The sequence below is a fragment of the Schistocerca gregaria genome, chromosome 6 (genome assembly GCF_023897955.1).
Source record: "Schistocerca gregaria isolate iqSchGreg1 chromosome 6, iqSchGreg1.2, whole genome shotgun sequence".
Taxonomy (NCBI): Eukaryota; Metazoa; Arthropoda; class Insecta; order Orthoptera; family Acrididae; genus Schistocerca; species Schistocerca gregaria.
In genome coordinates this window covers 42325879-42348738 of record NC_064925.1, presented here as the reverse complement: position 1 = coordinate 42348738, position 22860 = coordinate 42325879, and the positions used below count along the sequence as shown (strand labels likewise).

General features: G+C 40.4%; 1 protein-coding gene across 2 annotated transcripts in view; it reads right to left on the bottom strand.

The window, feature by feature from the left end:
• Window positions 1-22860, bottom strand: part of LOC126278676 (uncharacterized) — a 251338-nt gene that overhangs the window by 19213 nt on the left and 209265 nt on the right. For both annotated transcript variants that reach the window (XM_049978916.1, XM_049978917.1), the window contains exons 13-14: window positions 10985-11122; window positions 2207-2500 (exon numbers count right to left, since the gene is read on the bottom strand). In XM_049978916.1, the coding sequence (XP_049834873.1) occupies window positions 2207-2500; window positions 10985-11122 (432 nt within the window). The remainder of the gene's footprint in view (window positions 1-2206; window positions 2501-10984; window positions 11123-22860) is intronic.

The window sequence follows — 22860 nt, the reverse complement described above, 5'->3', positions numbered from 1 at the left end:
AGGTGCAGCGCTACAATATACGGCCAACAAGGATTTTACATTTGCTGCATCATTATCTTGGGCAAGAAATTTCAAAACAGAGTATAAGATTTGTCGTCGGCATGTCACTAAATATGTCTCTCATAAGGAGGTACAAAATATAGTAGATTTTCAGCACACAAATGGCGTCACTTATGACTGGTTTTAATCGTGATTACGTGATCAACACTGATCAAATAGGAGTGAACATTCGACGCACGTTGTCGCACAAGGGAGAAGAACGAACCCTTGTCACAGTTGGTAGTAAAAACAAACTAACACATTCGTACACGGCGAAATATGCCATCACAACCTCTGGAAAAGTGTTGTCTAACGTTTTTCTGTGTTTACAAGAAACGAATGTTACATTTTGTCCTCGGGTTATAGAAGAGGTCAATCGTTTATCCGACTCGTTGAAAAATGTTTACGTTGCCTGCTGACGAAAGCGATTTACAGAAGATATATTGAGAACGCTTTAAAACCATACGTTTCTAATAACAAGTTTTGTCTAATATTGGATTCCTGGAGTGGAAAAATTAATACTACAATATATGACACAATGTTTATAGATGGCGAGGGTCAGCCAACGTGCACAGTAAAAGTAATACCGCCAAACTGCACACCTGTGTGTTAGCCGAGTGATGTTTATTTCTATCGCAAGGTTAAAAACTATTTCCAGGCTTCAGAATTACAGTGTGCTTTTGGAAACCCAGCAGGAATTGCACAAATGCACAGATGCAATAAAGATTCACAGTATAATTCATAACCAACTTTCAGCACAGATTTTTCAAGGTAATGATATCTTATGCGTGGTATGCATCAAAATTAATTCCCAAAAAAGACATATTTTTAAATATAAACCAAGTTTGTTTTCTGCCGACTCTTCGGAAGGAACAGTGTAGCTGTTGAAAGACTGCATTCATTTGGATGTTCTTGGTGCCGTGAGTATATTTGTTTCGAATGTTTATATGACAAGTACCATCCATTTAGTTGTTCGAAGAAAAGTGAGGACACGTAACAGTGACTGGAAGATCCGTTGTAAAGTGACATGGAGTAACATTTTAGTTGTTGACTATCCCAAGAGGTTAGAGGAATTTATTTTCCTACCTTATTATTATCATTATCATAATTCTTTATTGATTTACTTACCTTATTAACCCTCCTATCCCTATCAATTGAGATATGGAAAAATACAAATGAAAAGAAGAATATCCGCTAGGTTTCTTCGAGACTCGAACCTGGGTTCTCCGATTCCCAGCCAGTTACTTTGGCCGTTGCGCTATCGGTGCTGCCAGCGAAAAAGCTTTCACCATGTAGGTACAGAAGTGGCAGTAGTAAAAGTTTCTTACCTCGATTTCTGGGAAAGTATGCATTTTCGGATCCCTTACTTGATGATGAAAAATGCTCTATTTATAATTATCTATCGATACCGCGAATTTCGAGTCGATTGCTTGTCATAACCTTTAGGGGTGATCTTCTCAAAAACGCGGGAGTGTTGACGCAAAATATCTTAGATTCCTTCATTTTAGGCTGTACACAAGTGACCTGCCAAATTTGAGCCAAATCGGTTGGATGTATCTGAGACCTTCCCCTTGTCAGTCCTGCTGATGTGAGTCTAGTGTTCTAAGCAAGACCAAGCTGAAGAAGTGCAATTGTGGACCGACAAACAAAGAGCAAGATACTTTACATTGCTCCATGGTTAGTTTTGAAGGGTAAACTCAAAGTGATTAAGAATATTAACAGATGAAGCTGGTCCTGCGATTTTTTCTGTCACTTATCATTTCTCCCATCTCTGGCTATAATTTCTACACAACAAAAAGGCCGAATTGCACAATAATTTAGAGTGTACCTAAACTGTACATCCTCATACAAATTGCTTGGAAAGACAAGTCAAAGACTACACCAAGGGGAGGGTGTTCCACCTGGAATTGTACTGTGCCTAACAGATACCAACCTTTGCAATAAGGGTAGTTATTTTTAATGGTTCTTCAAAATGAGAAATTATTTCTTCGTGATGTGTGTATTTTGACCTGGCAAGTGTAGAATGCACAACTTGCTATACAACAACAACAGATTTTAGATTAAAATATGATGAAGCATTTGTGCCATTCCGTACAAAAATACTCACCCTTTAGCCCCTTCCCTTAATTTGACAAAAATCAATTGGCTCTAAATGGTAGGTACATACCTCCATGGCATCTTCATCAGTAACATCATCACCAGCGTAAATTATACGGATTCGTTCACTCCAATCAACTCCAAAGGCAGTTCGCAGAATATAAAGAGATGCTCGTCCTTTGTTCCACTGTACTGGAGGCTTTGTTTCGATTGCGCAGTGGGCAGATCTAGCTTTGAATCCTGCCTGCTCAATCAGAGTCTGAGCTTGTGCAACCATTTCAGACCGCAAGTGCATAGGTGTCTCGCGATAGTGGAATGTTAACAGAGCCCCTTTATTTTCCACCCATGCTCCTTCTCTGCACACCTGTGAAGTAAAAAGGCACATACTCATACAAACTTTTTACTAAAACAAATCCTTCTCTTATAAAGTTACTCAAAATAAAATTGCAAGCTGTTCTAAATAATAAATGGACTTAATTTAATTAACTCAAGTAATGAATAATCAAAATGAGTTACTTGTTCTCTAGAAGAAAAGATAGATGTGTAACAGGGAAACGCATTTTAAATGAAGGCACAAGGTGGTCAATTTATCTGACAATTTGTAAAAATGGAGTATGATGAAATAAAAGTATAATAATAAGTATAACGATACAAGTGGGAAAAGGAAGGTATCCACAGGCAAAAATGGATTTCCAAAAACTGAGGTATGCCTACCAGGAAGCACAATGATGTTGAGACACAACTGAACATGCAAAACACAAATCTTGTATTTTATCACTGGAACATTCATTTTCTTCCTCGAGCTCAATGATATGAATTGTTAAGCAACTGGATGTAAAGACATGCCTACAGTTTATTGGCTGTAGTAAACAGAGTAATTTTTAAAAGAAAGTAAAAAAAGTAAAAACAGAAAGTAAATTAGAAAAAAGTGAATAATTTTTAATTATTAAAATATATTTATATTACAAGGTGTAAAACTTTGCTTCTGCCATTTGCCGATAGGTGGCGACAACGGTAAGTAGCAGTCGAAAGAAACAGATCGCAGACTTCAGACAGTTGGCTTGGACCTCGGTCAATGTAACCTCATTCATACATTAGTCGATTGTGTCTGCATCATAAAGTTGTTCTTGATTGAAAAAGTCAGTCCAAGCCTAATTCTCGTCATTTGCAGGAGGTGTTACTGTTTTGTTTCAGTATGAAGAAAACAGTGGCTGAATCTCATTAAGTGCTCTCAAGTATGTATGGTAAGGATGCCATTAGTGAAAGAACATGATGTGAGTGGTTTCAATGCTTCAAGAATGGTGATTTGAATGTCATAGAACAGCATAGTGGTGGAAGAGAAAATGTTTTCAAAGATGCAGAATTGGAGACATTGCTGAGTGAAGACTCGCGTCAAACTCAAGAAGAATTGGCACAATTAGTGGGAGTGACACAGCAAGCCATTTCAAAATGTCTCAAGGTTATGGGTGTGATTCAGAAAGAAGGAACATGGGTCCCGTGTCAACTGAAACCAAGAGATGTTGAATGGCATTTGTGTGTTTGTGAACAGTTGCTTCAGAGGTAAAAACAGAGGGGATTTCTGCATCGCATTGTGATCAAGGATGAAAAATGGGTTCATTATGATAACCCTAAATGCAAAAAATCATGGGGATGGGGATATACCGGCCATACTTCCACATCAATGGCTAAACCGAATATTCACGGCTCCAAGACCGTGCTCTGCATTTTGTGGGACCAGTTCGGCATCGTGTACTATGAGATGTTAAAACCAGGTGAAACAATCACAGGTGCTCATTATCAAACACAATTAATACATTTGAGCACAACATCAAAAGACAAACGGCCACAATACAGCGAGAGGCACAATAAAGTGATTTTGCTGCACAACACTGCTTGACCCCATGTTGCAAAAAGAGGTCAAAATGTACTTGGAAACATTAAAATGGGAAGTCCTACCCCACCCGCTGTATTCTCCAGACATTGCTCCCTCTGACTATCACCTGTTTAGGTCAACGGCGCATGGCCTGGCTTACCAACAATTCCAATCTTGTGAAGAAGTCACAAATTGGATCAATTCTTGGATCGCTTTAAAAGGTGAAAATTCGACACAGGATTCGTACACTGCCTGAAAGATGGGAGAAAGTAGTGGCCAACGATAGAAAATACTTTGAATTATACATGTGTTTCCCTTCCGTACAGTTTAGCTACCCGTGGTCGTCGCATCTGCAGTGATGAACAGCCCCTCTCTAAATATACCGAGGGTCTCAGTGAAGCCTTCACTGACTGTAATTATCCTCCCATCCCTGTACAAAAACAGATCCCCCATGACTTATCTTTCCAGTCTCCCACCACCTCCCAAAGTCCACAGTCCGGCCACAGAGGAGCATTCCCCTCATAACTCAGTACCATCCAGGACTGGAGCAATTGAATTACATTGTCTGCCAGGGTTTCGATTACCTCTCATTGTGCCCTGAAATGAGAAATGTCCTACCCACTATCTTCCCCACCCCTCCTACCAAGGTATTTCGCCAACCACCAAACCTACACAATATACTTGTCCACCCTTACACAACCCCTGCTCCCAATCCCTTACCTCATGACACATACCCTTGTAATAGACCTAGATGCAAGACCTGTCCCATACATTCTCCTACCACCACTTACTCCAGTGCAGTCACTAACATTACCTATCACATCAAAGGCGGGGCTACCTTTGAAACCAGTCATGTGATCTACAAGCTACGCTGTTACCAAAAAAATGTGCTGCATTCTATGTAGGCATGACAACCAACAAGCTGTCTGTCCGCATGAACTGCCACTGACAAACTGTGGCCAAAAAACAAGTGGACCACCCTGTTGCTGAAGACGCTGCCAAACATAATACCCCTCATCTCAATGACTGCTTCACAGCTTGTGCCATATGGATCCTTCCCACCAACATCAGCTTTTCTGAATTCACAGGTGGGAACTTTCCCTGCAATACATCCTACATTCCCGTAACCCTCCAGGACTCAACCTTTGTTAGTCACTGTCCTCACCTATCCAGCCCCCTCTCTGTCCCATTCCAGCACTACACAGTCGTCATTTCACCACCACACCCAGTCTTTTAATTTCTTTTATTTTTATTTCTCTCCTTTCTGCTACTTACCCCCTCCCCCCTTCGCACCTTCTCTCCTACCCCCTGTCTAAACTGCAACACTTCACTGTCCGCCACTCCCACCATACTATTTCTCTGCCTCCCCGCCCCAGCCTCCTCCTCACCCCCACCCAATCGCCACTCCCATCATGCACTGATGCTGCTGCTCACAGTGTAGTTTCAGCTCTCTGAGACTGCAGATGTGTGTGCAATTTTTGTGTGTGTTTGTGTGTGTGTGTGTGTGTGTGTGTGTGTGTGTGTGTGTGTGTGTGTGGGCGCGCGTGTGTGTCTACTGCTGACAAAGACCTTAATGGTCGAAATCTATGATTGTGTGAATCTTTTTATTGTGCCTATCGCGACTCAGCATCTCCACTATATGGTGAGTAGCAGCTTCCCTTCTCTCATCTTGTCACATTTCATCCTGGATTTTCCATTGTTTGATAGAAACTTTATGGGATACTTTTAAGTGTTATAGTGATGATGACGACACAGTACAAAGGGTCATCAAGATTATTTGTGAAGAACTGCATTCCAACTGGGAACATAGAACCAACCAACAGGCTTACAGTGAGATCAGTTACAGGAAAAGTAAACAGTGTGTAAATGAGGGACATGACATCAAGCAATCATCTGATGTAGCTCTAATAAAAATTCAGACAAGTAAGAGAAATTGTGCAGAAAAAAAAATGGTATAAATGACTTGGACTTTAGAGAGACTGAGGGTGATTTGCTGCATGAAGATGAGGAAAGCAGGAAGAAAATAGTTTTGGGTTGCCCATATATACGTATAAAAGCTGCAAATTATGAGGGAGTTTGCCTCTTAGACATGGGTAGTCCTGTCTGTGCCATTTCTGAAAAATTTAGAGACAACATAAGACACAGTGCTAACTTTAAGAATATCCTGTCATTGGAATCAAAATTAAGGGAGGAACTGGTAGGCATAGGCAAGTTGTAAACAGGCAAGCCCCAATATCTTTCACAATTAATGATGTACAGTATAACCAAGGATATTTTGTAGTACCTGACCTCAATGAAAATATTTTGTTCAGAATGAACTGTATACAAGGAATAAATGTGGATTTTGACTGGAATAACAAAAAGTTAATGCTTACCATCCCAAAGACAGATGCAACACATGTGACTGAACTAATCATCCATAATTGGGTAGAGAACAATTTTACAAATTAGAAGAGTGATTTGTGCAAATGAAAATACTGATGTTAACGAGGAAGACAATGAAGAAGAATGCAGTGAAGACAAGTATGCTGAATTAGTGGCCACCAAACTAAAAGAAGCTGGAAGTCTAAAAAAAGAACAGACAGATCACTTAGGTAGTTTGCTGAGGGAATACAAAGGTGTGTTTAGTGAGAAACCTGGGAAAGTGAAAGACTATGAATGTAGACTTAATCTAAAACCTCACAAACCAAATTATGTCAAACCGTATGGAGTAACTGTTTAACACCAAGAAAAAATGAGATGATGAAAATGCCCTCATGAGGACACACCTTTGAGTCAAGTGTGTGGCGAGCACTAGGTCTCCGAGCTAGGTACCATTCTATTTTCTTCTTTTTGTTTTCGGATGCTACATCTTTTACTCATCTATAAACCTGTAGTTAAGTTATCTCTTACTGAAAATACTATCCATTCTCTGTAGTATAAGTTTTCTGTATGTAATATGACTATTGAGTGACATTATTTGAGGAATAATTTGAAAACGTAAACTGTGTACTAAATTTGACTTTCCTATAATAGTGATTGACCAATTATTGTAGTTATACCCTGTATTTGATTTGTGAGTGGTTCTTTGAGAATTACAGGCATAGCAATTATTTTATGAATTTGCTAATGAGATGAACAAATGGACAATGGTAGATGTACATGTGTTACTAAATGGACAAATTGCACTGTGACAAAAGACATTTTGTAAAAAGTTTGTTATTACAAGGTGGTGTGACAATCAACAGTCTGTGAATTTATTTGATATGATAAAGAGTTAAATGAGATCCGGTGAGTTCAAATATAATGTATAGGGGAATATACTGAAATATTAATCAAAATGAATGGATACATATATAATTTAGTTTTGTTCTTTGACTTTAATCTGTATATAGCTAAATCTGTACACTTTAGAGATGCTTAATTTTGCTTGTAAATATGCTAATAGTATAGGGTAATATATGTGAATACTTTTGATATATTCATACCTGATGTGACCTTAATTGTAACCTACACAAGTACCTTGAGTAATGAGTCCATCCCTGCTCCTACCTAGAGAACTGACATGGAAGTGAAAATTAAAAAACTGTGAAACTAATAATGGATTGTGCTACTGCAGCGTAGAGACTGCCAGAAAAAGAGGGGTTGTGGACAAACGATGGACAGCGCAAAAGGACTGATGATTGTGAGCTGAAAGTTCCTTAAGATGTGCAATGTGAACGAGTGACTGGAGTGACAGCTAATAAAAGAAAACTTTCTTGATTTTTTTTCAAAGTTGTTTTTATGTATTTAGCAGCCATTCATGCAAGTAATCCTTGTAAGAGTGCCTGAGGGCGAGGGGGGGAGGGAGGGTGTCTAACGATACAGCGTTCCCCAAAATTCTACTACATTTTCTCCAGGTATGAAGATTTGTCACAATGGGAAATAGTGCACTCTATTGGTTTGTTTCTCATATTTTCCACCAAACAGGAAATTTACCGAAGAGTTAGTAAAACAATCATCAAACTTCCTGCCATTTAGTCCTGGGGATTGCACAAGTTACACATCTGTAAAAATAAAGGCTATATTTAAACTTTCCTTAACAACTGAATGACAGAACTGCAACTGACTGAAGGGGTAGAAAAAATCAGTGGAACTATGAGGATCTATCAACCACTTGTACAATTGATCGTGAGTGATGAGTCAGTGGTAGATTTGGGAGTCCCTATGGAGGGAAACAGGAACCAGGGAATAGTCTGGGTGTTACAGATATCCCCTAGCCAAGAAGTTCAATGTGCTGAAACTAAGAAGTTGAGAGGGAGGCAACTACCAGAGACTGCAAAATTGTGTCACAAGCTAGTCTGTCACCTCCCAGAATAACGTAACAGGGTTAAGAACTGAAGGGCCCACAAATAGGTGTACACTACTCATTAGAGGCTGCTACCAGCATAGCTGATTCTGTGGGATGCACACGAGGGTTTTCTTAGACTAGACTACTCTCCACCCAGATCAGATAATGACAGCTGTATGATCTCCCTAATTATTTCTGCAAGATCCATCAAATACATCTAAGCATACACTGAAATCACAGGCTTATGGGATATTGAGCTGGTATATTTGTCACTGTTGACAAGAAACTCAAAATTCAGTGAGATAGAAATTGAAGCTGCATGTGAGATGCTTTGTGCAAGACTTGGTATCAATGGTGGACATAAACTTGTAGTTAGATGTTTTTATCGTCCTACAGATTCACACCCAGATGCAGCAGAACATTTAGAGATAACATTAGTTCACTAGTAGGTATGTTCTCAAACATATCATCATCATTAGAGGAGATTTTAATCATCCAACAGTCAACTGGAATAACTGAAGTTTGTAAATCAGGGCATGGCAAGACAGTCTGTGAAACATTGTGTTATTTGAAAACTACCTATAAATCGTAGTTTTGGTAGAACTATAGTGGATCTAATGGCATTAAACAGACCTGTGAGGATGCATACATTGAAATTGGTATCAATGACCATGTGCAACAATAGTTATCAAAATACCTAAAAAAAAATAAAACAAGTAGAAACAAAATATGGAAAATCCAGGATGAAACATACCAACATTATGAAAAGAGTAGTTACTACTAAGCATATAATGGAGATGCTGGGTTGCAGATAGACACGACAAAAAGACTGCCACAAAATAAGCTTTCGACCAACAAGGCATTTGCAGAAAACACACACACACACACACACACACACACACACTCTCTCTCTCTCTCTCTCTCTCTCTCTCTCTCTATCACTACCTCGGAGATGCTGTGCCCCATCGCTCATGTTTGTTGTCTTATGTAAGCATTGCCGACCACAGGGCCGTATTCTACCTGTTTATATATCTCTGTCTTTGAATACGCATGCCTATGCCAGTTTCTTTGGTGCTTCAGCACATTTTACAATTGTCTTGTGATTTTTCTGCATGGATTGTATTGTGTTGGAGCAGGTCAGAGTATTATAAATGTAAGTAAGAGTTCATGTAGGTACACTAGAACTGAATGATAACTTTATAAATCAACTACAAGTCATTAAGTGCTGGAACTATTCTTACTCAATACATAAGTAAATATTTGATTTACTGTGGTATCAGTTGAATGAACTGAAACAAGTTTACACGACACTTTACCTTTGATTTCCTTGCACAAATTAATTTTCATGAATATGAATTGCAGAGGCAGCCTGTAAGTGCACATTTAGTGGGGAGAAAAATTGTACTGAAGAACAGTGCAATTACTTCAACTTCTGCTGTAACTTCCATCAAAACAGTTCTCTTTTTTACATACAAATACAAGTGCAATAATTGCAGACATGCACTAAAATCAACTGACACAGAATGTTGACATAAAAAAACTGAAAAGCAGTTGTCAAATTTATTGATAATTTTTATGACTTTTTTTTTCCAAAACCAAGTGATTATTTTTCTCTACTGAATAATTAAAATACTAGAATTTGATAAATACTACTATGTTGATACAGCAAGGTGCAATACCTGCTTTCTATAATCCTACTCCTATATCAAATACTACGTATCCCCCCTTTTCTGCTCTTTTTTACATACAAAATACATATACTATGCAACCATGCATATGATATCTGAATGATTTAGTATTCCGTGATAGCTGTCCTACACGTGTCTTAATATAGGTGCTGTGCAGAGAGCCATAGTCAATCTGCACCCAGTGGTAATCATCGTGTAGAGTTCAGTGTTAAGTCAGCATTATATCAAGTGGGACTATGGTAAGTGACCATCGAGTAATGTTCAGACAGTCACTTTGTGTTTAGCATTTTGTCATATATATTTCTATGTCAGAAATCTGAACACAGATAGGATTGAATTATGTATACACAATCACTAATGTGGAATAGTTATTGTATGCATATAAAGTACTATTGCCACTTGTTAAATGTCACTAGACTTCTCAAAGTCCTTAAGTATATTAATTTTTCCATACAATTGATCATCACCATGACAGACAATGATAATAAATATACACTAACTTCAAAAACTTTCTTCGGTGATGATGTGTAAAATTATTTAAAAATCACTTACAGCTCCTTGCAATCAACAAATGTACTTTGAAAATTAGAACACTACCGAGGAACACAAATGACAGGTCAGATAACTTACAATGTGAATCATCAGCAGATGTGTCAGAATTTAGTATATCACATTCATGAGTGCATTAGTTCATGTGAACTAATCCGAGAAATAAGCTGTTCACAGTGGTCTTTCTTTCATTGAACTGTAGTTCTTTTACCCATCACTTCCAGTATCTATTGGGAGTTGGAATGCATATGAACAAATTTCCACTCCTTTTTTACGCAGTACACTCCAATCCCGGGACCTAGGACTTCATAGTTCTGATTCTGATTCTACCTACCCTACGGTAAAACTATTAATTATGTCACAGTATATTAAATTATATGGAACTAAGTAATACAAAAATCTTAATACTAAAGAGAAATAACACTTTACCTGCTCCTGAAGTGCTTTTAACAAATCAGTCACCTTGTCTTCAAATTCTATTGGCATTGGATGAACAAATTTGCTTCCATCAGGATGCAAAATTTCAAGACCATGGTTACCAGCATATGTTATGCCCTCAATGCCCACCTAAAAGACAAAAGCAAATACAGATTTCCTGTCAATCTCACAATCATGAGCAGCCTTATAAAAACAAAAACTGCAATGAAAATTAATATGACCTTATAATTCTATCTACATTTATTCCCCAGTACTCTCTCTCTCTGAGAAAAAAGGCCGCACATAATAACTCTCAGTGTGTATCTAAGTTGCTGCACCCAAACATACTATTGCAACAGACAGAAACGAAATTCACAGATTGCAACCCTTTAATGGGAGTGAGTGGTGGAAAACAGGGAGGGAGGGAGAATGTGAAACAATGGGGAAGTCATGCAATCATGATGTCCAAAAGTCTGGGTCTGTAACTCTGAACTTCAAACAAAACGTGAATATCCTTTACACATTTTGTGCCACCCTGTGCACAAAAGAACTGTGACATGTTTACATAAGAAGTGGTACAGTAGAACCTCACTAATCCAACCTCAGATGGTCAGACTCCTCACTCAGACCGACTATCCCATTTCCAGTGTCTGTTTAAACAGCCTTCACACAACTCCACTCAGTGGCACTGCTGGCAGACCGAGCAACAGGTCACCACATATAAACAATTTGCAAGTGATGTCAGCATAGAAACAGTGGTAGTGACAGAATCAAAGCTGCTCACTACAGTAGTTGCGGCCATTGCCAGTGAAGCCACATGAAGGCCGGAGCACAGAAGAGAAGCACTTCTCAGTCGTGTCATCAGAAGCAGCCCTCACATGCACAAGCCACTGCTACAGTCAGGTCTAGACTTGTTGAGGAATCGTCATCTGCATACCAGTCAGTAAGCAGTCAACAGCAGATAGGTGCGGTACTTTGATCAACTTTTTCCTAGCACAATCATAATTAAATTATGGCATCAACTAAATGTAAACATGTGACACCATCACTGAAAGTGCTTGAAAGATTAGATAAGGCAAATCTCTTCAAAATATTGTGCATTAGCTTGGGGCTGGCACAACAACTTTTAAGACTGGAGAAAAAATAGCAAAGCTCTTTAAAATAATACAGTGATGATTGATGATAAAAAGGAACAAAAAATATCCACGACTTTGAAGAACCCTAAAAGTGAAATTCTAGACAATGCTTGTGGATGGAGAAAAAAAGGAACTCCATTGTCTTGATCGATCATAAAAGAAAAGGCACTGATTTTGCAGGAAAAATTTAAGTGGGGACAATGAAAATCAGAAGTTTGCAACATGTGAAGGTCGCCTACATCGGTGGAAAAAACAACATGACATTCGAAATGTAATTTTTTCTGGCAAGAATCTGTCTGCTGTGAAAACAGCTACCAATGAATTTGTTTTGAAATTCAAAAACTCAGTTAAAGAGCTTAGCTGACCTTGATGAAGGTTGAGTCTGGCTTAAACTACAAAACGCTTCCTACAAGAACTCTTGCTGCACAAAATGAGTCTACAACAGCTACAAAATTTGCCAAAGGTAAAATAATTATTGCTCTCTGTAGTAACGTTAATGGAATGGTAGTCACAAAATGCCATTGTTTGTGATTGGAAAAGCAAAAGAACCAAGGGCTTTCAGAAACCTTGACATGGCATCACTGCCAGTATATTATTGTATGTGAAAGTCAACATGGATGGAATCCACACTCTTTAAGGAATGGTTTTATGACTAGTTCATCCCTGCTATTACAAAACACATAAAAGGAAAAAATACTCCCTAAACACGCTATACTGATGCTTGACAATGAGAAATTTCATCCACCTGAAGATGAAACTGAAAAAGGTGAAATAAGGGCTTTATTTCTTCCTAATAAAGTGACATGTCTAATCAAACCCATGGACCAGGGTGTTAGTGAGTTGCTGAAGAGGCGATATTGTAGAAAATACACTGGATCAATTTTAGAGAGGACACAAGAAGCCAATAGCTTGTTTCAAGTGATGAAAACAATAAATGTAAGAGATGAACTCTACACAATTGCCAATGCTTGGGAAGAAATGCCAGCAGAAATGCTTGAAAAACCTTAGCACAAACTGTGGCCAAAATTAAACGAAAATGAAGAGGAAACCTCAAAAGAATCAATGAAGATAAACAATGAAAGTCACGATGAAGACAGTCCAGTGCTTTTTGATGGATTTGCAAGCTTTACAAGTGAATGTTGAGCTCAGTGATGTAAGTGAATGGATCAGTACAGCTGACGTCTGCACAATGGAAGAAGAATTAACCGATGACCAAACCACTGATGCTATAACTCGAACAGCCCATCAGAATCAGAACAATGATGATGACAATGAACCTACAGCTCGAGTATCACATCCAGGTGGTACAAATGCATTTGATGTAGCCCTTCAGTACAATGAACAAAGCTCAATGCCTACTCCAACACACATTTTGTGAAGGGAATGGCAGAACCTCACGGAAAAATCAGGTTGTTGTCTGCTAAGCAAAAGAACGTTATACACTTTTTCGCCCTACATAAGAACAAAACATTTTTTACTATGTGATCTCTCATGTTTTGGAAAATTAAGTGCAAACGTGTTGTATGTCAGTGGAGTACTGTAATAAGGTATGTAAGGTTGTTAAACTTTTACTCACTGTAACAATACCTTACTAGTGATACAGACATATTATACAGTACAGGCACTACTGTACAGTACACTTTCATGTAAGGTTTTTTGATGTGTCAACATTTTCATTTTGTTACTATTTTAATGCAGAACAAACTTTCAGACAGCATTTCCAGTTGAAAATTAGTTGAACTGTACTGCACTGTGATGTTACAGATCAAAAAAAGTGTTATTCTGGTACTCCATCCTTGTTCCGTCTATCCTCCAGGTCCTGTAGGAGATGAATTAGTGAGGTTCTGCTGTAATACAGATGTTGTTACAAATTAAATTAAAAGCAGTTATGAACAATATTAGCAAAGAGAGCAAGTTAATGTACAGGACACACATACATTTAGTGCTACATATTTCTTGTACAACTAGGTGATAACTTTTGATATTAACATTGTTCAATAACTACCACAGTAATTTTAAAAAATGGCTAAACAGTATGACAGCTTCTGTGACTGCAACTGCCTGAACCTTTTATCAGACTCACAGCCTGAATTTGCATAATAATTAACCATGTCAGTCACTGTAGTAAGTAGGCTTACAAACTCAGCAGTGCTCATTTCTTTCACATTGCTGGTTACAATGAACAGAAAAAAAATGAACCTTACTTTGATATAACTATTTAGTAGAAAATAACACCCTGTACATTTTGCAAATGTGACTATGGCCTGCTAAGTAGCATACTGTTAGTGCCAGGGCAGGCTTCACTCTGATCTGCATCAATCACTCGGGTATTTCTGGATGTGACGAATGTGAGAGAGCATTTGCATGGTTCATTCCTTGGTCAACTTATTTGTGTTCTCTGATGTGAACTGCTACTCTCATGAAGCTATTGTATTGTTAAATATGCTGAAGACATAAAACTGAATGTGAATTACAGTAAGCAATACAAGTACAATTATTCAAAACTTTTCACCAACGTGGAATTCTGATACCGTTTCCAACATCTAGTTACTGAGAACACATTTCCTGCCAAAGAAAGGTTAAGCACACAGAAGATGTGATCAGAGGTCAAAGTCACTTCACACACATACCCGTCATTGGCAGATATGTAAATGATTATAGAGTTTCAATTCTCTGTTACAGGGAGAACAACCATCAGAGTGCATTAGTGCAATTAATATTTAGTGTTGTTGCCAGGCCTGGTAGGATATACGAGGGGTTTGAACAGCATCAGATGTCAAGTGATCAATGCAGAGGACAAGGAGATACCAAGTACTCCTGTCAGATGGCTTTATCGACACCTGACAGAGTTTGAAAGGGACATCACAGTAGGCCTCCATTTGGCCAGCTGGTCAAGTCACGCAACATCCAGATTGTGGAACATTAGGACGTGACAGTGGCCTGACGCTAGACTGCACAGGAACATGAGGGCAGGCACATTCGTCATCTAGGTAACAGTTGAACATGTCTGACCACAAGAAAGGAAGATCACGGCACACAGCAGTCAGTGTCAACCTGCACCACCAGCCAGTAACAATTGGACTAAGAAACTACTATCCCACACAAAGGCGGCAGTTAACACAGCACATACGACAACATTTGGAGTAGTGCTGTGAACAGAAACCATGTACTAATAACAAATTATGTCACATTGTGTTCAGCACCGAGCAGCTGTTCTCCACTACTCTGCGAACCACCATCAGTGAGTACGGGGGCAACCTGGGGAGAGGTCTCATCCTGAGAATGTTTCAAAGATGTACAGCAGTGTTACTCTCAGCATGACAGCGTGGGTAACTTCAGGTCACCGTTGGCAGTGATTGTGCGCACAGCAGTATTTCACAGATATCCACATCCTCATATGTTATCCCTTATGTGACAATATCATGGAGCTTTTTTTTTCAACAGGACAATGCTCGTCCACACACAGAACATTTCTCTACAGACTGTCTACGTCATACCTTTTATCTGCACCCGATAAAACACCTGTGGGACCAGTCAGGACGTCATCTCCATAGTAGTGCCAGTATCCAGTGTATCGAGGACCGGTCATCGGCAATTACTGTGGGCTAGCTTGTCTCAGGATGTGGTAAGAGAACTTTGAGCCACCCTTTCCTTCAGAATCAGTGCATGCATCCATACGGAAGAGGGTGCAATGTCACACCAGTAAGTGGGCTCACACTGCCAGGTTCCTCATAAATTTGACTCTATTTTGCAGTCACTGAAACCCTCCCATCCTGTGAAGTTTCGTTTCACTTCCTCCTCCCTTGGTGTATGCTTCACTACTTTTGTCAGAGAGCGTAACAATGTACGATGGTGTGCTGGAAAATTAATGCCTCTGAACTTTTTACACAAAAACTGTTACAGCATTTTAAATAAAACAAATGTTATTAACACTCTACATCTTTATTCTACATGTCTACACATTTATTTCTCAACATCATTGAGTTTGCTACAAACACTTTTCTCCCAATGAGAGACCAGTTTGTTGTGTACTGTCACTGTAATGTTTAATTTTGTATACGGAGCCATAACTTCAACTACACTTACACCACTTCATGCCTATCAAAATGAAGTCCTCAAAGATGTTCTTCAGCTTTTGGAAACAGATGATCGGATGGGGTCAAGTCGGGACCGTATGGAGGAAGATCAATGACAGTGAACTTGAGGTGTCAGAATGTTGCATGATGTCACAGCACTCATGTGCGGTCTGGTAGTAGGTGCTGAAAGAGAGTGCACTGCATTTGTGGACAAGCACTTTGATTTCAAAACTCTATTACAGCACGCTGTTTCTCACACACATCCGAAGTTACATTACATACCACCGGAAATCAGATTTCACTAGTGGCAGGAGGCTGCAAATATGTGAACATGAAGAAAGACGGAGAATGTTAATAATGCTTTAAGAATTTTCAGGCAAAAAAAATTGAGGCATTACATGCCAGCACACCCTTGTATATACAGATAAGACCAATTACAAATGAAACTAAAATAAAAACGAAATGCAAAAGCACTGTCTTGTGATTGTAGCAGATGAAATACACATAGAAAAAAAATGTCAGTTTCACTCATGCTAGCCTTCTGATGTGGGGTCTCAATGGACCTTTCTGCCTTGCCACTGCAAGCTCCAATTACTCACAAAACTTTCCCTCTCTCTTTTTCCGTATGAAAGAACACCACATTCTGGATGCTAGTGTACCTGACACTTTCTTAATACAAACATTGTAGGAAAAGACAGATTGCTACTGTAAATCTGGTAACGTGCCGCAGAATTTGATTCCTCGCCAGACGTCATGGACGGTGAAGACCCCTAGAGGTCTCTGTACCATCGCGTCGGAAGCCGAGACGGTGCACGCATCCTGGCCCGCATTTAGTGTGAGGGCGCCACAGTGGGACACGTGGTTCGAGCAGCCAATAGCGGTGCTCCCAATAGAGTATTTAAGTGCCTGCCTCTCACTCAGCCAGCAAGTCTAATCGTTGTGTGAGTCTCGATACATCACCTCGACAACAGACAGCATGTTTATTGTTCTTTGTTTTCATTAATAGTGGACATCTTGGATTCGTTTGGTTGTCTCTGTCACTCTGTTGCTTCTGGCATGTTGTCGTTGTAAGGTCTCTCTCCGTCGTCTGTCATTGTTTCGTGTCCGACCTTTCTGTTTGTTTGTTTGTTTGTTTGCGTGCCGATCTCCGTTTGGTCCCACTGTGCTTTCTCGGCCACCCCGCGAGCGTTCCAGTCGTGGTCACAACAGCAAAGAAGACATGCCAAGTTGCACACACACACACACACACACACACACACACACACACACACACACACACACACACAATTAAAAGAAACTTACACATAGCTTTTGCCCTCCCCCCCTCCCCCCCCCCCGCGCCCCCCACCACCACACGCACACACAAGCAAGTTGCCACCTCCAGCATCTGGGGCTGGAATGCAACTACCACCTGGGATGCAAGCATCAATCTGGAGGGGCTGGAGGAGGGGAAAGGGTGGTAGTGTGCAAATGAGGAGAAAAGTGGATGGTGTCTGGTGGAGGGTGCAGGTACTAGGTTGCCAACAGGCATAGTGTCAGGAGGTTGTGGGGCTGGGAGTTGGAGGAAAAAAAAGGAGCAAAAAGGAATGGAATGGGAAATGATGGGCAGATGCTTTGGCAGAGGGCTGCAAATAAACAGGGTGGGTGATGAGAATGTGAGAATGGGGAGCAGATGACAAAACAGAGAGGGTGGAAACTGTTGGGTGGAGGGTGTGGGGACAGTATGTTGCTGTAGGTTGAGGCCAGGATAATTATGGGAGTGGAGAATGTGTTATAAGGATTGTTGTGTTGGCAGAAGAGCCAACACTGTGTTACTAGAGGAGGCCGAAATGCACACGTTTTAGCTCAAGCAGGCTGCCGTGAGGAGGGAAGGATACTGACATGAGGTCTGGAACATGCCAAGGCATTAGAATTCAGAAAGCGGACGTAATTAGTTTGATACTTAACTTTAATTCATTAATGATGAACGTCGCTCTTGGCGGTACATGAGTCACAATATTATCAGTTCACATAGTACTAATAGTAACTGAATATGGTGCCTTGCTATGTTGTAGCAAATGACATAGCTGAAGGCTATGCTAAACTGTCGTCTCTGCAAATGAGAGCGTATGTAGTCAGTGAACCATCGCTAGCAAAGTTGGCTGTACAACTGGGGCCAGTGCTAGGAAGTCTCTCTAGACTAGATCTGCCGTGTGGCGGTGCTCGGTCTACAATCACTGATAGTTGTGACACGTGGCTCCAAAGTATACTAACGGACTGTGGCAAATTTAAAGGCTACCACCTAGCAAGTGTGGTGCCAGGCGGTGACACCACAAGGATAACACCCATCTGCGCAGTTCAGAAAACCTGGTGGTGGGTGGAAAGATTCAGATGGCTCAAGTAGCAAAGCAGCCATTGAAATAAAGTGAATTATGTTCAGCTGCATGTTGTGCCACAGGGTGGTTAACTTTGCTCTTGGCCACAGTTTGACGGTGGCCGTTTATCCTGATGGACAGCTGGTTGGTAGTCATACTAATATAAAAAACTGTGCAATGATAATGGCAGAGCTGTTAAATGACATGGCTACTTTCACAGCTGGCCCTGCCCCCAACGAGGTAATATAAACCTGTGACAAGACTGGAATAGTAAGTGCTGAGTGGGTGGGCAGGACAGGTTCTGCGTCTCGGTCTTCCACAGGGATAAGATCCTCATGGCAGGAGCTGCGATTGGGAGTGGCATAGGGATGGACCAGGATATTGTGGAGGATGCGTGGGCAGTGGAACATCACTTTAGGATGGTGGAAGTATCTAGGGTAGGTGCCCTTCATTTCAGGACATGATGATAGGTAATCAAAGTCCTGGCAAAGGATATGATTCAGTTGTTCCTGTCTGGGGCTGTATTTGGGTGTTGAAGGCGACACTCCTTTGTGGCTGGTTCTTGAGGTTGGTGCGAGGATTGGGGGTGTGAGGGGATCTGTTTGCAGATTACCTTTGGGGGATAGTGCCTGTCTGGAAGGCCTTGGTGACACCCTTAGGATACTGCACAATGCACAAAGGAGTTTTTGTCACAGCATATATACTGCCCCAGTTGTATGGGGGTGGGAGGGGGGGATTTTTTGGAGTGAAAGGGATGACACCTGTCAAAATGCAGGTACTGTTGGTGGCTGGTGGGCTTAATGTGGACAGAGGTGCAGATGGAGCCATCAGAGAGGGGGATGTCAACATCTAATAAGGTGTCACTCTAGGTTGAAGAGGACCACATGAAGTGTATGGGAGACAAGGTGTTAAGGCTGTGAAGTAAAGAAGATAGGGTGTCTTGGTCCTGAGTCCAGATCATTAGGATATCATCAATGATCCTGAACCAGCCTAGGGGTTCAGTGTTTTGGGAGGCTAGGAAGGTCTCCTCTAGGTGAATAATGAAATGGTTGGCACAGGAGGGTGCCATGCAGGTGCATATGGGTGTGCCACAGATCTATTTATATACCTTCCCTTCAAAAGACAAGTGGTTCTGGGTTAGGATAAAGTTAATAAGATGTATGTTAGTAAGATGTAAGAGAGGAATGAGGTAGTGGGTTTGCAGTCTGAAGGATGCCGGGAAAGGTAGTGTTCAATAGCGATAAAACCATGTGCATGAGGGATGTTGGTCTGTAGGATGGTGGTGTCAACAGTTGCAAGTAGGGATCCAGGAGGTAAAGAGTTGTGTGTGGTGGAGTGTCGGTGAAGGAAGTGGTTGATGTCCTCATTGAAGGAGGCTAGATTATGGCCAACTGGTTGGAGGTGTTGGTCAATAAGGGCTGAAATTCTTTCAGTAGTGGTACAATAATCAGCCACAATGGGGCATCCATGATTTTTGGGTTTGTGGATTTCGGGGACCATGTAGGTCAGTATGCAGGGTGTCATAGGGGTGAGTAAGGAAATTGATTCTGGTTGGTTTAGGGAGGTGGTGGGGGGGGGGGGGGTCAGGGGGTAGGTACCAAACTGCTCGGTCATTGGTCCCAAATGAATCCAGGAGAGATGTTCTCGGAAAGGTCTAAGACTTTAAGCAGGGATTGGAGTTTGTGATGGATTTCTGGGTTTTATAGGTGGAAGAGTCAGATAATTGGTGGAGGCCATCTACCAGGTAGACACCGAGGATCATAACAACAGTAGTGGAATCTTTGTCTCCAGGTAGGATGATTAGGTCAGGATTTGTTTCAAAGTTGTGTATGGCTTTTCTTTCTTCCACTGAAAAATTTACGTTCTGAGGAACAGACCAGGGGGAAGTATGGTGAAACTAAGTGGGAGGTAAGGAATTCCTTGAAGGTGACCAGTGGGTGGATAGGTGGAAGGGAGGGAGTGAGTATCACAGTTGGATGGTTATATAATTGGAAGAGGCAGGGTTCAGTGTTAGAATTAGGACGGTTTGGTTGGAGGTGTTGGTGGCAAAGAAGCACTTTCATTGGAGGAATCGGGAGGAAGAGAGCAGCAGTCCAGCATTCTTATATTTGGGTGTAGGGCTAATGATGTGACCTTTGGATAGGGCTGGAACTTCAGTGGAGCTGAGGATTTTTGTGGAAAGGTTAACAACAGCATTAAGGGAATGTTTTGGCTCTGGAGTTGGTAGTAGTAGTATCTTGTGGAGGAAGCAGAGGTGTTTCCGGGGTGTTGTGATCCAAAGCTACATGCAAGTGTGTTTTAATTAAGCCCATCTTGCAACGTGATGTGACTTCTTTATGGTAAGTAGCAGTCTGTCTTATCCTACCTTGGAGATGTTTCAACTAGGAGTTTCCATTGTTTGACTTTCTTAATATGTGTTGTTTAGCAAAGTGATATTTTCTGTTTTTTATCCTTTTCTTCCTGCAAGAAAAAAAAGTGCACTACATTTCCTTGTCTTCTTTGTTACATAGTCCACAGTAACATAGTATTCCATGTTTTAAAGCTCAGTTCTTTTTATTCTGCTCCACGTGCTGTGTTACCTAGTTTCTATGTGTCTTTCATTAAGATATAATGTAGGAAGTTTTCTGTGTTAATAGAGATCTCTTGGACCCTTCATACATTGAATTCCAGCAATGAAATGTTCAAGAAGAGTTTATTATTTCTGCATTTGCATATCTGTAATGTATCTTGCGATAACAATGACTACATTTTCGATATGTCCCAAAAAGAAATATTGCCATAACAGATAATCCATTATGATTTACCTCAGGCTTTAAGGAGCCTAAAATATAATTTTTATCCATTTTGTCAATCTCATTTGCTACATGCCTCATACAGATTTTTAGCATGTGAAAATTCCTGAAAGAATATATCACGCATAGAGGAACATCACAGTCTTTAAAACAATATCTCATTTATTTCTTAATATTTCCTCCCTTTTTTTCTCTTGTGAGTTAGCTTATGTAGTATTGTCCAGCCAAGCTGAATGTCTTTCCTGTCAAATGGATTTGGGAAATAATCTGATGATAACTCAAATAATTATGGTGTGTTGGAGGGATGAACTAGAACCTGGGAGCCAAGATTTTCCCTGTATTTTACAACAAACTCCTTTGAAAGGGATAAGAGTCATTTTTTACTGATCTCCCTGTTAAACGACCACTTGTACAGTACACAACTATTACATTACTTTTACTGGCACCACATTTTCAATGATACCATTACGAAAGCCAGAGGTACATATAGCACAACCTGCAGAGGTGTCAGGTAAAATAGTGATTGAAATGGTGGAGAAATTGATGCAAACAACATCCACCCTGAGAAACAGAGCCATAATCTGGTATACGCAAGTTAATTTGCAAAACCTAAGATAACACAAACAGTGAATGAGTTAAATCGATATACTAGTGTACAAAACATTAACCAATCCAAGATAACAAAGAATAATTGCTCAAGACATTACAAGAAGTGCTGGTGAGCAGCACATCAAAATTTCGTCCCACATTAAAAAATCTTGAAAATGTCTGCACTATAATCTCATTCACTTGTAGACTTCCCTTGCACCAGTTTCTGGAATTGTGATATTATGAGCTTCTATATGACTTACTTAACTCCTCCGGAACAGGCCATGAAGGCCCAAGGGTACCAACTGGCCGCCGTGTCATCCTCAGCCCACAGGCGCCACTGGATGTGGATACGAAGGGGCATGTGGTCAGCACACCACTCTCCTGGCTGTATGTCACTTTCCGAAACCAGAGCTGCTACTTCTCAATCAAGAAGCAGAATTCATGCGGCTGCATTCCCGAAACTTAATGGAGCAAGTAGCTCCTCAGTTTGCCTCATAAGGGCTGAGTGCAACAGCGCTTGGCAGACCAGATGGTCACCCATCCAAGTGCAAGCACAGCCCAACAGCTCTTAACTTCGGTGATCTGATGTGAACCAGTGTTACAACTGCGGCAAGGCCATTGGCATATGACTTACTTACCATTTGATAAATTAAATGCTGGGATTTCAGCCAAATAAACTCTGTTTCTTCCTCTTCTGATTTTTCAGCGTGATACCTTTTCATCATCTTCAGAGTGAGCCAACAGACTGAAGCTACAGTACTTGTTCCATTGTTTTACACCACAGAAACACGAGTATCAGAGAAATTGATCAGCGGCAAAGAGTATGCATAAACTGAGTGTGGCTACATGGTTGATAAATGCTGGGCATCAATATATATATTATTAACTGTATTGTAATGATGTCTTTGTGAGTTAGTTAAAGAAAGCACATAATTCCAT